Raw genomic sequence first — 18,960 nt, 5'->3', positions numbered from 1 at the left:
AAACACCTAGCCAAAGTATATCTGAGTCTTGGAGGATATTTAGCATTAGTTCTTAACTTTAAGTGGTCTCATGAAAGAAATTAGCAAGAGAAATCTAGCAGTGGTGCATATTTATTGTGTGCTGATCACTGAGTGCTTTTGAGCCTCATGTAAAGGAATTCTTCTTTAGCTGATTGCAGAGGCTGTTTCAGTATTTCCAATTTGCAAGGCATTCCTGTATAAAAGGAATTCTGGCTTCTTGCTTCATATAGTCAATTTACGGGCTCAGGAGGCTGAGGGCAATAAGAACCTTGTAGCTCTGCAGAAATTCCACTGAGAGCTTGCCACTTCATGTTTCAAAAAGTTGGCATATGAATTTTATGAAATAGTAAAATGTGTTTATATGGAGCTTGGCAAGCTGTTCGATAAAATGCTTGTAAAAAAAGTGGTTGTGTTGCTTAGATCTCCATGAATGGCTTGTGCATAAAAGCAGTTTTTTGACAAAGTAACAGCTTAGTTTGGCTTTTTCAGCCTAGAGTAGAATATTATTTGGGCATGTTTCTAGTGAGCTGACTGGTTTCTATGAAAGTTAAAAGATTTTTTCTTTTTTAAATAGACAGATTTGAACAATGTTGGTGTGACATGTGAATGCACTGCATCATTATGCTTTTAAAGATGTTGAGCACCTGCAGCTTCTGTTCAGTTCAGTAGTGTTTGTATGGTCTGATGAGCTTTGGAGGTACTAGCTGTGTTATACATTTAGCTAAATTAGGCACCTGGGTTTACAGAGCTTTCATTAATACCGCTGTAGTCCAGAAGGTGTAGAAAATAGGTATTTATATAAGCTGTCCAGTGCTTTATTTCATGTACGCTAAAACTGGACCAGTGACTTTAATGGGGGAAGTAATGATATAAGCCTCATGATTGCCATTCAGTCATCAATATTAAGTTTTTAGCTCTTTATGTAGTTGGAAAATCTGTCACCCTTTTTTTGTTTGTGTACTGCTTCAAAGCATCATGTTGACTTTTGCTAAGCATTTTTTTGGACACATTCATGTCTGTCTAATAAAGCAAAGAATGCAACTTTTGCAGTCATGGTTAGGAAAATTTAGTTTTGTTTTATGCCTTACCTCTTCTCATTATGTTCCTTGCCACTTCTTTAATCAAAATTTAAGCTACTATGTTGTGCTTAGTTGCTTCACTTCCTGTGTCTTCTCCTCGTATGAGAGGCAAGTTTTAGGATGAGTGAGGTTTGGAAATTCTGTTTGTTGTATATGCCTGAGTTATTTTCCTTTGCTTTTTCGAAATGATCAGTCTTTGAGCCCAGGCCACTGCAGAGTATTTTTGTTCCTTCACCAGGATGTCAGTCCACCTGCACCTGGATGTTTGCATGAGTCAGCAAGCTGAAAAGATACCACTGCTGGTTAGTCAGGAGCACAAGGAATAGTGGGATACTTGAGTCAAGTAGAAAATAGGCCACTTTGTTCTTCATTGTGTAGCAGTGACAGAAGATGTAACGCTTGCAGAAGCTGAAATCTTCATGTGACTAAAACCTTTCTACTTACTGCTGCTTCTGCTTACCTGTAAACAAGCAATTGAGGTGGCTGCTTTTTCTCAGTCTTGGGCTATTTTGTGTTTTATTTTTCTTTGACTCACTATCTGGGTTTGGGCAACAGAGGTTATTATAAATATTACCTATATAGCTACTTGGAAAGAATTAAAAAAGTTTGTAGTTTTATTTTAATCTGTATATTTCAGAACACCTTTCAAAAAGCAAGTATGTGCTTTTTGATCTTGTTATTGAAGGAATGACAGAAATACCAAGTGATTGGCTTTCTAAACGATGGCAGTAGAAAGGCCAGGATTTTTACCCTGGGCAGTTCCCAGGCTCACTGCCAGCTCAGTAGCTGGCACTGCCCTGGTGGAGCCTCCTGCCATGTTATTCTTCGGCAAGTAAAAAAGGTTTGTCACTGCCCTATGCTTACAATGTAGCAGCTGAACCAAGTGTGTAATTTATATGCTACTGTAGTAGTATACTTTTGTAACTTGTCAGATTACTTTATTGTTACTGTACCTGTAACTTTTAAAGAGAGCTGGCATAAAACAGGTTTCACCTTAGTTGCCAAATACGGAATTCCCTTTTGAAGACTGGGCAACAGTGATGCAAGTCCAGAAATACCACTGTGGAATACAGGCATAGGAAGGGGAAGACAAATGAAATATTCTTTCCCTCTTCTCTCTCCTATTTTTCAGTACTGTAAGCTTGTAACTGAAGAGGAGAGTCTGTTTTCTTCCTTGGACTGATATTGGTGTGCAGAATCATTAATGTAAAGTTCTTAACTGACAGCATCCAAGTCCACATAAGAGTTGAGTGCCCCCTTCCTGGCAGTGTTCAAGGCCTGGTTGGATGGTGCTCTGAGCAACCTGGCCTAATGAAAGGTTTCCCTGCACATGGCAGGGGCATGGAACTAGATGATATTTAAAATTCCTTCCAACCTAAACTGTTCTATGGTTCTATGAAAGGCAAGACATGGGGAGAGAAACAAGGATGAAGTGCATAGCCAAGGCAAGTATATAATCTTAACACAGGGATGCTGCTTGTGGTTATGGCCATGTAAGCTTTCATTTGTTTTAGCTTTTTTATTTGAGGAATCTTTTTTGTTTGAACTGGAAGTGGACAAATATTGATTAAGAGAGAAAAAAAATAGTCTGCTATGAAGCATGGCTCCATTGTAAAAACAGAATTTCTTCTGGGGCAGCTTGGTGTATTTGGTATTTCTGCTAATATTGTAACATTGTTCAGTGGTTGCACCTGGTCATGGTGGTGGCTCAGGTCACTCTGATGGTAGAAAACTGAAAGTGTAGAAGAGGTAAAGGTAATCTGCTTGATCTCTTAAATCAGTATTTGTATAGAAATTATTTGTGTACTGTTCTCCCCATATTCTTATTTTGTAAAACTTAAGTAATTTAAATTATGTAGCAGGAGTGTGTCAGGAGAGGGAACTTGCTCTCAAGTTAGCTAAATGCTGCAAATGAACAATGTTGGTGGCAAAATCACAGGGGAATGAGGACGTGTACTGCAGTTGCATTTTCTCTTAAAAGAGAAACAACTCACTGATGAGGCAAACATACTCTCTTGAACGTGAAACTGGAATATTATGTACCAATGCAAGTTGATACTTGTAAGATATTTGAGATTCTATAATAATTTATATCTTTGAAGTTTCTTATTTCCTCTATTTGACGTTGCCTTGAACAAAAGTAATTTGAAGTTGAGCTGTAGTTGTTGGTTACTAATATAAACCTGTCGCAGGCTAAATCACAGAATTATTGACTGAAGTCAGAACACAATGTATTTGATCCTAAACAATTACTTCTCTCTGCAGGAAAATCTCTTATCAGTTATGGTATCTGAAAAGCTGTGGTTTGCTTCCCACTTTCATATATTTTTTTTCCCAATGAAACTTCTTATCTTGAGGAAGGTAGAATGACTGAAGCTGTTGATGCCTTGCTAAAATCTCTCAAAAGCTAAGAAAAGCCAAATACTAGATTTACCTGCAAATCCTGAAAATCCTCTTAACCAATGAGTGCTCTCAATATGTGTGAGGAGGAGCAGCAGAGCTAAACCAAACTCGTCTAACTAGTTGCCTGCAATGCATACTAATAGAAAAGTCCCCAATCTAGGAAGAGATAATTAGTACTTCATATCTGTGCCTTAATGAGAGTTGCTGTTGCAACTACACCGTGGCTTTGCTTCCTGCCCAAGAGGATAGTGCAAGTGGTGATGAGTAATTTTTAGTGCTTCCCACAGGCTCTTGCATATGGTCTCTCCCATGGCTATTTTGTACTTTCTTCTGTTACTCTCCCTGAAACTAAGTGCAGAAATGAGCTATAAAGCCCATCATCACCTTTCAGAAAGCAAACAGCATTTGGCTGATGTTCCGTCTGCTACTGTGGCAAGTACAAAGGTGGTGTGGTGGCAGTAGGAGCTTGAGGAAGAAAGGGGGTCAGTAAGATGTAGAAGGGGTTGTGTTTGAGAGAAACAGATGACAGTTTTTGCCAAGCTTGCAGAGGAAGAGTTGTACATAAATTAGCCCATCAAATGTGAAGGAAAAACTCTCAAAGTTTAGTGGTTTTTTTTTGTTTGTTTTTTTTTTAAAAGAAATGAAGAGGGCAAGAAGCTTCCTGTTACTGAGTGAGGGGGTTAAGAGTTTTCCAGTAGTGCTGCAGGAAAAGGAAGTAAGAGTTTGAAGGAGAAGAAGAGATTCTTTTCTGCCCCCCACCTGGTAAGAAAGTGCAAAGCAAGATAGACTAGGGACTAGGTCAGAAACTAAATACTTTTCATGCGAGCTGCTTGACATAGTAATTTAATATGTTGTTGTATATCTGGGTCATCCAATCTAACATGTTATATTGTGGGTAGAAGTGTAGAGGTGTTTTTCATAAATTTATTTCCAACACAAGTATTTTCTCATCATGTATGATTTAAAAAGAAACCAAAAAAATCAGCAAAAACCCCTAAGCCCCAGAAATTGCTGTGATTCATAAAGCTGCAGATGTGTTTTCACAAGTAACTAAAACTTCTGTGGAATATCCTAACCAAATTGCACTAGAGATTTACCAGTAACGTTAAACTTTCACCTATGTTCTGAAAATACATATTGAAATCCTGTTTGCCTCTTCTGTGGCCCTAATCAAGCTCATGATTTGCATAGACTTGGGTCAGAAGGTGCTTTTTTCCTCTGTTTGTAAGAACTAAGTTTCGTGTTGTGCAGTGACTCTGCGTGCGCTTGCTGCTGCTTTATGTTTGGTCCAGAAGGTACGGTCTGTGCGTGTGATTGGGAAGGGATTGTTAGCAGCAGTGATAGGCAGCCCTTACATTCTGCTTCCAAAGATGTGTCGTTCTTTGAGCTCCTTTGCTGGCATTTGAGAACTAACATACACTGCAGTTTTTTGGTTTGGTTTTTTTTTTTTTTAACTGAAACGAAGTGTTAGAACTTAAAGAAGATTTATTTGTTTCAATAACAGCGCATTTGCTTGAAGGAATGCTGAAAGTGGTCCAGGACAACTGCATTTAGAATAAATTGGCTAACTCAGTATGTGACTTTAGGAAATAAAGAACAGTTTATTCTTGTGTAGCAAATACAAGAAGTTTATTGTTTTGACTTGACTTGAGTTTCATATTTTCTAAATAACATAGGTTTGTAAAAGACCCCAGCTCTGGGAGCTTGGTTTACGTGGTTTGCTTGAGTGTAAGTTAAATGACTGATAGATAACAATGGTAGTTGTGATGATACTAGAAATCATCATACCTCTTATGAAGTTCACTATCTCAACAGATTCAAGAAGAAAAAAGTGCAGAAATATTTTAAACCAAAATTGCTGTTGTTGACGAAGTCCAGGGAGAGTCTTTAACTCAACTGAAACTTAACTTCTATATCTGAATTTTTTATTAACTTTTTTTTTTAGACTTTTCTGTGGGAGCATAATCCTTTCATTTAGTGGTAGGAGTTTGTTTGAGAGAGTTTATGAAATACTAGTGTATCTAATAGGACTGGGAGGGAAGAAATGTTCTAGAGATAGTGTCAACTGACCTATACAAAATAGGTGTCTGTAAGTGTGGGTTGGGTTTTTTGGTTGGTGTGTTATGATTGGGGTTTTTTATTTTTTATCCTTTATTTAATTTTACTTTATTGGAAAGCAAAACTGACTTTTCTGCTTGTGAGAAAGATTGAAGGAGCTGAGATTACTGAAAGAGTGGATCTCTGAAGGACATTATTCATGTTTGCTTCTGTTGTTCCTGGGATTAGCAATCTTTAAAACAATCTTTTCAGATGTATAACTGGTTGTTTCTCCCTCAGTCATCTATTTTCTACAAAATTCATGATTCTGAAATACTCTACAGTTGTTCATCTTGTAGATGAAATCACACTGAAGGTAGGCTTTCCAATAGGCAGAGCAGTGGCCATAACTTTCTGTGTGTGCTGGGAGTGTCAGGTTACACAGTTAAGTATCAGGGTTCTGGGCTTAATAAAAGCACAGATATGAACTGGGGACAGTCTGAGACAGTGTGGCTTTAAACATGTGTTCCCATAAAGTGGGCCTCGTGTGTGGCATGATTGTTTTTGGGTTTTTTTCACTCTTTGCTGACTTAAGTAGAAAATGCTATTGATTTCTTTCTGCAGTCAAATGAAAATAAGAGTTATAGGCAATTGTCTTGGAGGCAGAAGCTAAATCTACTGGAATGGAAACCACATCTGGAGGTATGCTTCACTATTTTGAAGCAATGTATCTGCTTTCCTCATGCATTAGTTGAAGGAAGAATCAATCCTTTTTATGTGGCCAGAAGGTTTCCTGCCTCTTTTGTCCCTCCTATCTTTTGCTGTCTTTATTAGAGCACTTGGAAGCATTCACACAGGTAATGCTGGGATTCTGCTCTGGCTGCGATTGTCCTTGACTTTCCCACCTCATTGGTAATGATGTGGGCCCTGAGAGCCTGAAGAGATACGAAGGCCACTCATGCGCGACATTTTTAGCAGCATGTTTGGCTCTGAAGTCGGTTGTTTTGAGAGAGATACTTCTTACAAGACACGAATTCTGCACATTCAGAGGTGTTTAGAGAAAATTCTCACCTGTGTTAATATTCCATGAATTATCATGGATTCATGCTAAGATTTAACACCTTGCACGTTCAAAAATGCTGTGTTTGTTGCTTGGGTTAATTATCATCAGTGCAACTGACAGTGGGTGTCAGCTCATGTCTTTGAATGTGTCTATTCCTGAAGCAGAGTTTCTGTATCAGTTGTTGTCTTGTTCTCTAGGGCATTGCAGACTTCAAAGTTAGCTTGTGTTCATATCTTTTGATTAAAACCAGTCATTGTACTGGATAACCAGTTGTTCCTTTGCCCAGTTCTGTCATGCTTCAAATGAGAAACAGAGGTAGACAAATTGCCAAATTTAACTTGACCTTCAGAACAACCAAAAGACCAGTTACGAGTTGAATGCCATTTATTCTACTTTTAGCATGACTTCAGTGATAGGGAAAAAACAGCATAAAATTTCATCAAGCGATGTTCTTAAACCTCAGATTGTGACAGAAGCCTGTTCTGACTATGGGACATGCAATTCTAAAATTCAAAGGAAGCAGAATGCCCCTCCCTTTCCTCAGGAACAGATATGATAGCTGACTAAAGACCTTGTTTGTTGTTGAGAAGTAGCAAGGTTGTCTTAGTGGCTGGAATTAAGACCTCTATCTTGGAGAAATCCTAATTCCCTGACACTAAAGTGGGGAAAAAAGTGGACATGCTCCATTTTTAAAAAAATCGTCAAAAATTACGATATCTTTTTACATTTGAGACTGAATTAAATTAAACCTTGTGGTGACTTTATAGAGTTTCATTTGAGTCCTTATACCTTATTGTGAGGGTGTTTTTGCAACTTCACAACTTTTCAGCTGTAACAAATGTGCTCTGTCTCACTCTGACCAACTCAGCCCGTTTGAAATTTGGGTCTTGCTTCTTATTCATTATCTGGGTGCAGCCTTTGTACCTAAAGGCTAATTTACCACCTAAAAATTACATCTACATTGTGTTAGCAAGCTTCCATGTAGGTCTGGCTTTGAGTTGAAAATTTCACTGAATTTGTGGTAGGTCTCTGGTAAATCTGGGCTTCCATGTGCTTTAGGGGAAACATTTGATTATGTCATGTGTCAGAAAAGGAAAACTGAGTAACTACAGCTTTTAGGCTATTGTCCTTCCGTTTGGTTTTACATTGAGTCAATAATTCTGTTTATTCTGCTTTAGGCAAACCTAATGCATTATAGGGATTTAGAAAAAACATCTGCACCTGGTATTTCAAACATGTTCTTGGTAAAAGAGACCTCAAAGAAATACAGGCTTCCTACTATTTGGTGATTTGATAGTAATTTCCCACCTATCAAAGTTGCAGTATTTAGCCAGATTTAGCATTACACAGAAAGAGCTGTGATGCACATTAAGCTGGACTATGTAGTTATGGTATGGCTTTATGACTTAAAAAATTCCAAAACCAGACTGCTCATTTCTTCACAATTATAGTTAGTCACAAGTATTCCTCTTAAGTGATTTTATGAAGCAAATGGCAGATTCTTTTTTGGCATAGCCTTAGGACCCTCTTTCTATGAACTTGGTATGTAATTTACTGACTAAAAACCATTTGCTTCCTCTTTATTTCAGTGGTATTTTTCTCCTTGCTGCTGCTGTTCCTTGTTTTAAGGTAGCAAATCCTCCCATGTGGTATCCTTTCAGGCAGGGAGGTATTTCCTAAATCTCTTCATTATCTGTAATCACGCCTGTCTGTAAAGAAATAAAATCAAGTGCAGAAATAAAATCTATCCTCTGCTTAAATATAGCAAATGCTGGAAGAAGCTACCTGGAGCAGCAGAATAATTTTACAGCTTTCAGCTTTTAATGTGAACACTTTACTTTTTACTCTTACAAACAGGCTGTCAAATCTGCTTACCCCAATCTGCTATGACCATACTTGTATGAAATTCACAGTTCTCAGTCACTCTAGATACTTTGGAATCAGTCTAATTTTAGCAATGGCAACAACCCTGTAGCTGGTTGAGGTCTCTGAATTTTCATCAATAAGTTTGGTGTGAGGGTGGCTGTGACTGAAGCTGTGCTCTCTTTCCTTGCAAATACAAAGTTTTATTATAGTGTGAAGGCTGAATTTTAATAGATTAAGGTTAGTAAGATTTCCTGTGGTCTGGTATTACAGAGATCTTAAAGACTGTCTGTGATGTGAAATAATACAAAATTTTTGTTAACAGTTAGAAGGTATTTATGTTACAAAGATTTGCTTTTAAATTTCTGAATTAGAAACTACTGGAATAAAGAGAAGAGGATATGGTTAGGTTATGTGTAATGGTGCTGAAATAGTTCCAGTCTCCTCACATTAAGAGACCTCTACTCCCCCCTCCCAATTTACTGAAACCATAGCTGGGAAAAGGCATCTTTTTTAAATAGCAGAAAGCCTTATCAGTGCTCAGATTCAGTTTCTGTCCTTTTAATCAGCTATCTTCTCATGCATAAAGAACACATCATCTATGTTAGGTGAAGATTGTGAGGATTTACTGGTATTTAGCATCTTTTGTGAGGCTCTGTGGAAGCAGGCGATGTCAAGGGCATTGTGTTTAATGTCAAGTGGCCTGGCATCACTTTAAGAACTTGCCTTGTTCTTTGACATGCACATTTCCCCCTGAGTTCATAAACTGGTTTACAGAGGAGTAAACAAGGAAAAGGATAGCCATATCACTAGTGTGATTTAGAGATACATCTGGGGTTGTTCTACAGATTATAAAGCAAAATCTGTTTCAGTTTCTCACAGGGTGCTGTGATAACAGAGTGTCTATTAATAATCTGATGCTGTTGGTACTTTTAATATGAACTCTTTTAGTATGACTGGGACATGGCAGATTTTCCAGCAGGTGAAACTGCGTATAACGGTTCTGCTGCCTATTTCTCATAGTGTATGTAGTGAGAGTCAGATACTTTTTTAAAAGGCTAATTGTGGTAAACAGTTGTTCTGTATTTTAACGTCTCTGCCAATTTATAGTAGACAAGTTCAGAATGCCAATTTCAACAAAAAAATTTTCTATTTTCTTGAAAAGTTTTTTTTTAACCAACCAACAAAAAATAATTATTTGAAAAATTCACAGACTGCATTATGATTACCAAGTTAGCCTTCTTTTGGTGTGTATTTATACCACCTGACATTGGCAAGTCTATGAAATTATTGGAAAACGGAGTAGGAAACCATACAGCATTCAGGAATTTGGTCTTGTTGCATTTTGAGAAGCGTAACATCTAAAATGACACACAAACGTCTGCCTTTTGGATGTGTTTTTAGGTTGTTCCAAAGGGTTTAATGGGTAGACTTTAAGTCTTGGAGGTAGGAGCAGATAGAGAGAAGTGCTGCCTTCTTGTGTTATTGTGTGTAGATACTGAGCTATCTGGTGTCATCTGGTGTTTGGGGTGAGACCTAGTGGAGTTTAGTAGGTGTCATCAGGCAGTGACACCAATGAGCTGAGAAGCATTTAAGCCCCTTTTTGAAAATTGAGATTATAAGGACTTGAGACAAAAAAAAATATTCAGAAATGCAGTATTTCTGTAGCATATTGTCTCTATTCCAAAGAGCTTTTCTCTTTTGTTTACCTGGATCAGGCTTGGAGATTCTCTTTTCATTCTAGTTCTTTTTAATATTAGTATAGTAGAGACTGTCCTGTTTGATATAAGTTTGTTGCATTGTTCCCACTCCTCAAGTTTACTTGTAGATGTTTCAGATAAGATACAAACTCAGCTTTTAAAGATTGAATAGTTATTGCCTGCTGGGGAGGTTGATTTACCACCCTGCTGTTGTCCACAAAAATTGGATTTGTTATGGGCAACAAGCCAATAACTACACACTCAAGAGAGGCATTGATTATTTTATTTCAGAGTTCTGCAAGCCTGGGTGCCCAGTAGAATTCCACAAATCAAGCACAACAACTACCTTTTACTCTTTATACATGTCATCAAACAAAGGAATTAGTGTTCATTGGCTACAAGTTACATAATCCTTGTATTAATTAGTGTTCTATCTTCTCTTGGTTAATGATTCTCTCGCTTCTCATGCTAATCAGTCCCATGGTGTTTCTCTTCTTTTGGGCCGATGGGTTTTTGGGTCGATGAGTCGGTGGTTGGGATCTCCCCCTGCAGAATTACCTTTTACCTGGTCAGAGCTGATTCAGCACAGTTGCTGGGTAGGGTTTATTAGTTTGTTCCTCATCTTGGGGATTCTGTCAAATGTCCTTGTGGCCCATAAATTCTGCATTCTTTGTGTCTGCTGTCAACGGTACATCCTTCTTCCCAACTCTGCTAACCTCCCTCTAGGTGTGAGATGGCTGAAACCTGTCAGGCCCTAAAGCTTAACAAGGCATTTCTACCAACAAGTAATTTGTCTTTGTAACATCTGGACATCACTTAGAGCTTGTTGTCTGCTCTCTGTTTCACAGATTAAATCTTCCTTCTTGTTGATTAGGTTTGAAAGTGTACAAAGATCAAACATTAAAGAACATCCTTTCTTAAGAAAATTTTACATATTCCACATTTTGCAACACTGCCACTAAGAGGAAAGCCCAGGTCCAGGTGACATACATGTCTGCTCTTTCTGTATGAGAAGTCCTTTCCTGTGACTGGCATATGTGATGTTCTGTCTGCAACACCAAAAAAGTTCCCACCAAACCTCTGAGGGATGCATCAGCACAGAGGCCAGCTATGCAGTCACAGACATTACTGAAACTCTTCACAATACCAGAATGAGGTAAACACCTGCTGGTTTCATCCATTCATGGCCAAAACCAGCCAGTTGTAGTTCATGTCGTAGTGAACTTGTCTGGGTCTGGGTTGTAGGAACAGCCTGTAGCTGCTGTGAAGTTTTAGCTGCTGCCTGTGGATGTGAAGAAAGACAAAACCTAAACAGCTGATGTTGTCATGGATTTCTTTTCAAATTTCTGCTTACCATCCTTACTGTTTTACATTTTGAGTTTCTCATGTAGGTGTCAAAATGAACTAATGTAAGTGCATTGAAATGCAACATCTATACTGCTGGCTAGAAATAAATTAAGATCAACCTGGAGATTCACAGCTTCTGTCATTTGTGACTGGCTGCCACATGGATGAAAAGAGCTGGCTGAGCTGCTGACTGGATAGGCTTGATATGTTTGGAGGATAGCGGTAAAAGAAAATGACTTCCTAGTCTGGTGAAGAACATGCACCCTAAAGACACCATGTGTGGATTTTTTGATCTTGTAGTTCTTTTGGCTTAGTGACTGCTTCTATATCCATAAAAACACTAAAATATAAGAAATCACTACTTTTTTGAAAGGATTAGGTCCCTTTTTCTAGTCAGTCGTAGGCATCTTTTCTGGTAGTTACCTTTGTAAGGGGCTATGGCCATGTGCTAAGTACAGGATTAAATCCACGAGCAGCTTGCCTAAGGTAACCAGTGCTGAGCATGATGGATTTAGTGGCTTGGCTGCCACGTCGCAGATGAGGTTTTCGGTTAGTTTCTAGTTGTACTTCAGTGTCATGGTTTTGCCTTTTCTCAGGGGGGAAAAAGTTTGCAACTCCTTGTGATCTCCTGCTAAGTGATTAACTTAATGCTGTCTGGCAGCAATTAAACAAAGTGATGAGAAGCTAACCAGATTCATGTATGGACATTGTGTTCCAGGCAGTACTGTGAAGGACACTGAACTCCATAGTGTTCCCAGGCTTTGTCCTACAAAGTCACAAATACTGAAATTCCATTATTGTTGTTACAAGGGTGAATTTTTGTTGTTTTCTATTACTTTTTTTTCTAGCTAAGTCTTGAAATGGTTTTATGGTGCACTTCTTTTTCTTAAGAAAATGTGCCCTTTATTTATGGTATTGTGCACTTAATTTAAGGCAGCTATTATTAGTATATACTGTAATGATAATATCTGTATTAACTGACGTGATAGTCACAGTTCTAGCTTCAGAGTGATTGCAGTCTTTCAAGCCAGTTCCTTGATGTGGATAATTAATTCTGAAGTTGGGATGTATGTTAAATTATCTGTGAATTCAAGAGAGACCATAATAGAAAGTTTTCAAATTTGAGTAATAGGGATAAAACAATTGTTTGAACCATGCAATATTTTCAAATCCTCCTATTTTTCTTATGGTCTTGGGCAAGTTGTTTCTAGTTTTCCATTCACTTGTTTGTAAATTAGTTTCTCATATGATGGGAGGTCTCTGAAGTACAATTGCAATAGTTAAGACAGTTTAGCTCCTTTGAAATGCTGTAATTATTCTAAATCTTCTGAACTGTATTCTTTTAAAGTGAATTCGGTACTTTGTTCTTTCCAAAGCATTTGGAAGATGGAAACTGGAAGTTTTACCCAGAAGAAGCAGTAATCATATTTTCATTTTCTGTATTGAATACAGCAGCTAGACATCAACCACTGAATACCATTTTTTGGGGCAAGAGGACAGAGTTTTCCTTTGCACAGCACAAATTAAAATATTAACATATTAATATTAACCTTAAGGTTTGCAGAATGGTGAGGGAGAAACACTTGAAGACCAAGTTTTTATAGTGGAGCAATGTTCTCAATACTTGCTGGCATGTATGAGGACATTTGTGTTTGGGTGCTGCCTATGGCAGTCTGAAATACCAGTTGGGAAGTTTTCAGGAGGACAGTATCTAATATTGGCAGTGTCATTTTGGTGAAAAGTTAATCCCTCTTAGAATAGCATAAATGGTAATATTTCTGAAACTAGAAGCAGTGCTGATTTTAACCTTTAAACCCCTAGTTTTGGATAAGGGAGCTTGAAGTGTAGAGAAGCTTTGTAGTGGTGTGATGTGGTGCTTGTTTTATCAGGCAAATTCTTCTGCATCAGTTTTGAAAAGCTTTAATAAAAATTGTTAACTCACAGCTTCCTAAAGTATGGGTTCCCTTTGAGTGCTGCTTTGCTATGTTTTTTTTCTCAGAATGGTGAACACATTGCCACCATTAGCCTGGGGTGGCTGTTTGATTGAACCTGCTTGATTAAACTTGATCTGTGCCACTTGCTTCCTGCCCTCAGACAAACTCCCACACAGTTGGAGGTTAAGATCTTCAAGTTAGTTAAACTGTTCCTGAGACAGTGTTTCTGTGGACCAGATAAAAATGGTTATGGGCAAAGACCTTGCTTTCTGCTTGCCTACCCCTGGCACGGGTGCCTTTTGCCTCATACCAGAGCTGTGTGGTTTCTGGTTGTTGTTTGGATTTGGTGTTAACTTGATCATGCTTGCTTCACTCCATTAAAAAATGTACCAATCTAGGATCTGTCAGGAAAGGATTTATAAAAACTTTCCTGCTGTGTAAGTCTCTACAATTTCTTGAAATGTGTTCAGAGTTCACTAGAGCTTTTCTGAAATGAAATATAAATACTTCCCCCTGTCTCAAGTGTTTCTTGATAGCATTGGTCTTTAGGGAGTTGAATAGTGTACATACCTATCACACACACCGTTTAATACTATTTGTTGAATTCTTACAAGTGGGGAAATAGCTAATAAAGTACTTATATGTTCTTTTCTTTGGACACTTCACTGAATAACCAGAATTGTGTGTTTTGTCAGATTGTACTGGCTGACTTGCTTTTGAAGCTTCGAATATATTTGTTTCTTTCTCAAATTATCTTGAGTGAAAAATACTATGAGCTAAAATACCACTTGGACATCTTTTGGAAAGTGCTTTAATTACCTACTATGTTTGCATAATAAGGACAGTTAACTTTGGAAAAGTATTCATAAAGACTTGCATTTCTGCCAAAGCAAGTAAATAATATTTAAAGGAGGCTGTGTTTATTATTCCAAAGCTGTTGGTAAAAAAAAAAAAAAAAAAATTGTCAGGTTGAGAATATGATCTCTTTGGAGTTCTTTATCCTTGCCACCCATTTATTATAGATAAGCATTTCATTATCCCTATTTTTGCTCATTTTTTACAAAACCAAGTATTCTAGAACTATCTGGGTTGCAGCTCAATAAGACTGCCTCCTTTTCCCACATGCCATAATACCTTAAGTTGTTGGATTTTTTGGGGTTTTTTTTTTAAACATCTTTCATAATTTCTTGTTTGTATCTTGAAATCCTGCATGGAGTGGCTGTCTGTCAAGTGCTGACAGCCTTGCCGTGGCGGTGGTGGTCAGCAGTGCTGCTGAAGGCAGTGTGTGCCAGGTGTCATGCCCGGTCTCTGCAGTGACCTTCACTCTCTGGAGGTCTGAGTAACTGGGTGCAATGCTTTGCATGTAGAACTAGTTCAAGGGTGGCCATATCAGTGTGGTCCTGTGCCTGGTTTAGTAGATGTGCCAAAAGAAGGATGTGGTGCAGTGCTGTAGTGACTACATTGCTTTGGGATTCCAGCCGACAGTAGTCCATGGGATGGATTGTGCTGCAAAGTTTAAACATGACCATAGTTTAAAAGCCATGATCAGTTTTATGTGTCCAGAGTTCGTTTTGGTTCTGCAGACAATATAATTTTGTATTCACAGTCCCTGTAAGCAACCTGAGTTAATGGAGTTGGTACTTTGCAGTGTATGGAAATCCTCTGCATAGATAGCAGGACCATGTATAAGAGGGGATGGGCATTTATTATTTACTGTTTAAAATTTGGACTAATTAATGAAATAAAAAACAATTTCTGTGAGATAAGGTGTGATCTTATTACCTGTGAAGTTACATGTGTTATCATGTGTAGCTGGAAAACATCTGGGATTTTTCTTGTTAAACTTTTGTTTCCAAGAGTGTAGCTCAGTGTTAACTATAGACATGCATTGAGGGTTTAGCTGCTACTGAAAATTACTGAGAATAATGCTTGCCTGTGGTTACTAATCATATGTGTAGATGGCTATTATTTCTAGTTATCTCATCCTGTCCCCACATTTTTCCACTCAGTCACTTCTCATCCCATGAATTTTGGAGGGAGAGGGTGTGGAGGAAGGTGGGAAGCAGGCTGAAGCTGGCAGGACACAGGCTTGGAGTTCAAAGCCAGAGAGACTGAAGCAAGTACAAACTGAGAATCTTTCTGTGTGGCAAAACAAAATGGTTTGGGACTGGAAGAAAGGCAAACTGAGATCTACCAGAAATGCCATGGGGAATTTGGATAGGGGCTTGTGGCTTGTTGAATTGTAGCTAGTGAGTCTGCAAAGGGGCATCAACACTGTGGGCATCGATGCCTATCAGCATCTGTCAGTGACAGCTGAATCCTGCAAAACCATGCTGTAGTCTGGTTCTGTTACATCGTGAGAGGTTCAAGATTCTACCTGATTTTCTTGTTCTTTTGGTGGTCCCTCTAAATCACTTCAAGCTGTGGTTATTTAAAAGGATAGTACAGTGTTTGGGCTGAACATTTTCTCATATTCTGGCTTTGTATATCAGAGCACACAGTTTCACGTGCTGTGTAGCGATCTGTCAGTAGCCAGTGCTTATTATATAATTAGTTTAAAATAGTGGTATTTCAGAAATAAAAGTGGATTAAGAGTGGTTCATAAAAAAAGGAAAAAAGCTTGCAGTTCCCAGATATTTCTAGGGGAGTTCTCCAGGCATGGGATATGTCTATGATGTTTTCACAGTAGTAGACAGCATCCTGGAATTTCAGGGAAAGTGTCCTCCAAAATTCTGTGTTTGCAGTTATCTGCAGATATTATGTCTGTTTTCAGAGAGAAATGGATATAGGTTAACCAAGTCTTTCATGAAGAAGTTTTTGTTTGGGAACTGTAAGAAAACTCGCTTTTCATATCAAAATGTAATTTATGCATAAAAGCAGATTGGCTTTTCACCTTCTTGATCCAGACCAAATTAAAGTGTTTCATCATTATACTTATAATGATTGGTGTAATGTAAGCAAGAGCTAAATATATTTTTCTTTCTCTCTTTTTTTTTTTTTGCATGTGTGTACAGAAAAGATGAAAAGGAGTATGCACTGAAGCAAATTGAAGGTACAGGGATATCCATGTCGGCCTGTAGAGAGATTGCAGTAAGTGTACATAAACGGAAGTATTTTTACTGACATTATTACTCAACAGGTATTTTATTTTCCTAGAATTAAGTAACATAAAGATTATCCAAATGTTTTCTTTAAAGTATGCAAGCATGGAAGTTTATTCAGATCTGAGCCTTTTTAAGGAGCTTTTAAAATCATAATTTTCTTTTAGTTCTTTCCAGGTAATAGTAATGCCTCTTTCTGATATAACTTTGTTTCATCTTCTTTTATGTGTTGAGAGGGAAATAAATGTGAACTTCTAAATGAAGACTTACTTTAAAAAGGAATGTTTTTAAAATGACTTGAAAGAAAAAGATTCTGAAAGATTACAACTACCATCAGAAGTCCACTTACTAATAACGTATTTTATTTTAGACTAATGGTAGCTTGTTGTTCTTCAGTATCTGAGAACAGTTTGTTCTCCTCATTTCTTATTTGTTTTTTCAAGTACGGGGAAATTTCATAGCAAAATGAAAAACAGCTTTAATTGTATTTTTATTACATGTATCTTCTATTACATACCTATCATTCCTTCAAATTTGGTAAAAATTAAGTGTTTGTATATGAAGGTAGAATTTGATCTTTAAATTTTTTTGTGTCTGAAAATGTGCATTTTTGTGTCTGAAAATGCTGGATACTGAGCAAAATTTTGTAATGCAAGTATTTATTGCATTGCAAAAGAAGTGCACTTGCTTGATTAAATATTTACCTTGTCTTAATTCTGTCACTATGCAGCCAGCTGTTGAAATGTATCTTAGCATTGTGTCTAAAGCTTTTTATAGTCTGTCAGTGTTGCATTGAAATACAGCATTCAGATATGCAATGCAGTGTGAGGCATTAGAAAGTTATAATGTCCATGAACTGAACAAACGACTGGATTGTGTTTAGTGGTGTGTCCATGGTGATTCTGTATGAAGAGACTTAACAGATAAAACTGCTATCGTTTTAAAGTGTTTATCACTGTATGGTCAAGGTCACTTGTGGATTTGAGAGGTGGCTGCACTGCTGTCAGTCACTTCACACAGGATTTACCCAGTGACCTTTTTTTGCTAATATTTCTGCCTTTGGAGGAAATAGGAAGTCCTCTTTTAACATCAGTGCTAGATTATATTCTTGCTACTACGAAGTCGTTTTTGACAGTATTGAGGGATTTTTGTTTCTTGGATTCTTGTCCTTTGTTTAAATTGTACTGCTATGGAGATGTGTGGATTAGTCTGAAGGAGACTTTCCTGTGGTTATGGTAGCACTGTGGTATACAGCTGGTTTTGTCTACCTGGACACAGCAGTGTAAGGAAGGAGAGAGTGTCAAATTATGTTTTAACTCCCTTGATAAATCACTTTTTTTTTTCCTTTTTTTTAATTAGTAAAGCTTTGTACAAAGGTCAGTACAGCTTGTGAATTTTGACATCTACTTTGTAAATTACTTGACTACTTTCAGTGGTTCTTCTGGTAATTCTTCCTTGAGTTATACTTCACTCTTCTTCAAACCTTATTGTAAAACTCTGTAACCTGAGCTGATGCAGCACATTGGCATTTGCCTCAGTGAAATTTCAGGTCAAATACTAGAAATGTGAAAAAAGTAAAGATGAAATAGTTGAAAAACAAATACAAAGCTTTTGTCGTACAGAAACAGGCCAAAATCAAGTGCATTTTGTATAAAGAGAAACAGTCTTGTAATTAATTCATCAATAGCTTATGTTGTATTTGAAGTATTATATAGGTGACAAAGAAGGCAATGTTTACTGATTAAATAAAGATTATCAGCCTGGACAGAGGCCATTTAAAAAATGTCATGAGTAGTTCTTTCAGCATTTAACCCTTCCCCCGATGCCCCAGCAGCAAAACGAACCCACATCCCACTTTGGAAGATGAGACAATGACAGGGGCACCAGTGTACCTGGTTCTGTATGTGCATGTTCAGAATATTTTTAATAGTTCTATAATCTGAAGACACTTGACAAAAGTGTCAAGAAATATATTGCTGAACTGAAAGGCATTCAGTTTTACAGTCCAAGACCATTTCATGTGTCTTACTGCATAGATACCCATAATATGATCTGCTGGCTAACTTTCTCTAAAAGAAAAGGCAGATGACTCTTCTCTTCCAACATTACAAATCAAGTTGGCCAATTTTGCTTAGGACTTCAAAACCCATAAAGTTTCTCTTACCATTCTTCAATCATATGAGCTTTTTCAGGAAGGAGGTTTGTCAGTAAAAACAGCATATAGGCAGTTTTTCCTGTGGCAGGTGACTGTTGCTTTATTTCAACTGTAGGGTGATCCCTGCTAAAAGAATACTTATTTCAGCCAATTCTGTTGAATATGAAAGCATTAGAAAGGACTCTTTATACCTCAAAGAATTGTGTATGTGTGTAAAAACCTAATTAGTTCTCTGTAATTCAAGTGTGTTCTGAAGA

General features: G+C 37.6%; 1 protein-coding gene across 2 annotated transcripts in view; it reads left to right on the top strand.

The window, feature by feature from the left end:
• The window catches only part of CDK19 (cyclin dependent kinase 19), a 128,510-nt gene that overhangs the window by 2,792 nt on the left and 106,758 nt on the right, over window positions 1–18,960 (top strand). For both annotated transcript variants that reach the window (XM_048296912.1, XM_048296911.1), the window contains exon 2: window positions 16,462–16,537. In XM_048296912.1, coding sequence (XP_048152869.1) covers window positions 16,462–16,537 — 76 coding nt within the window. The remainder of the gene's footprint in view (window positions 1–16,461; window positions 16,538–18,960) is intronic.

This window comes from Corvus hawaiiensis, chromosome 3, assembly GCF_020740725.1.
Source record: "Corvus hawaiiensis isolate bCorHaw1 chromosome 3, bCorHaw1.pri.cur, whole genome shotgun sequence".
NCBI lineage: Eukaryota > Metazoa > Chordata > Aves > Passeriformes > Corvidae > Corvus > Corvus hawaiiensis.
Note: the sequence above shows the minus strand (reverse complement) of the source record. Positions and strands in the feature narration are given on the sequence as shown.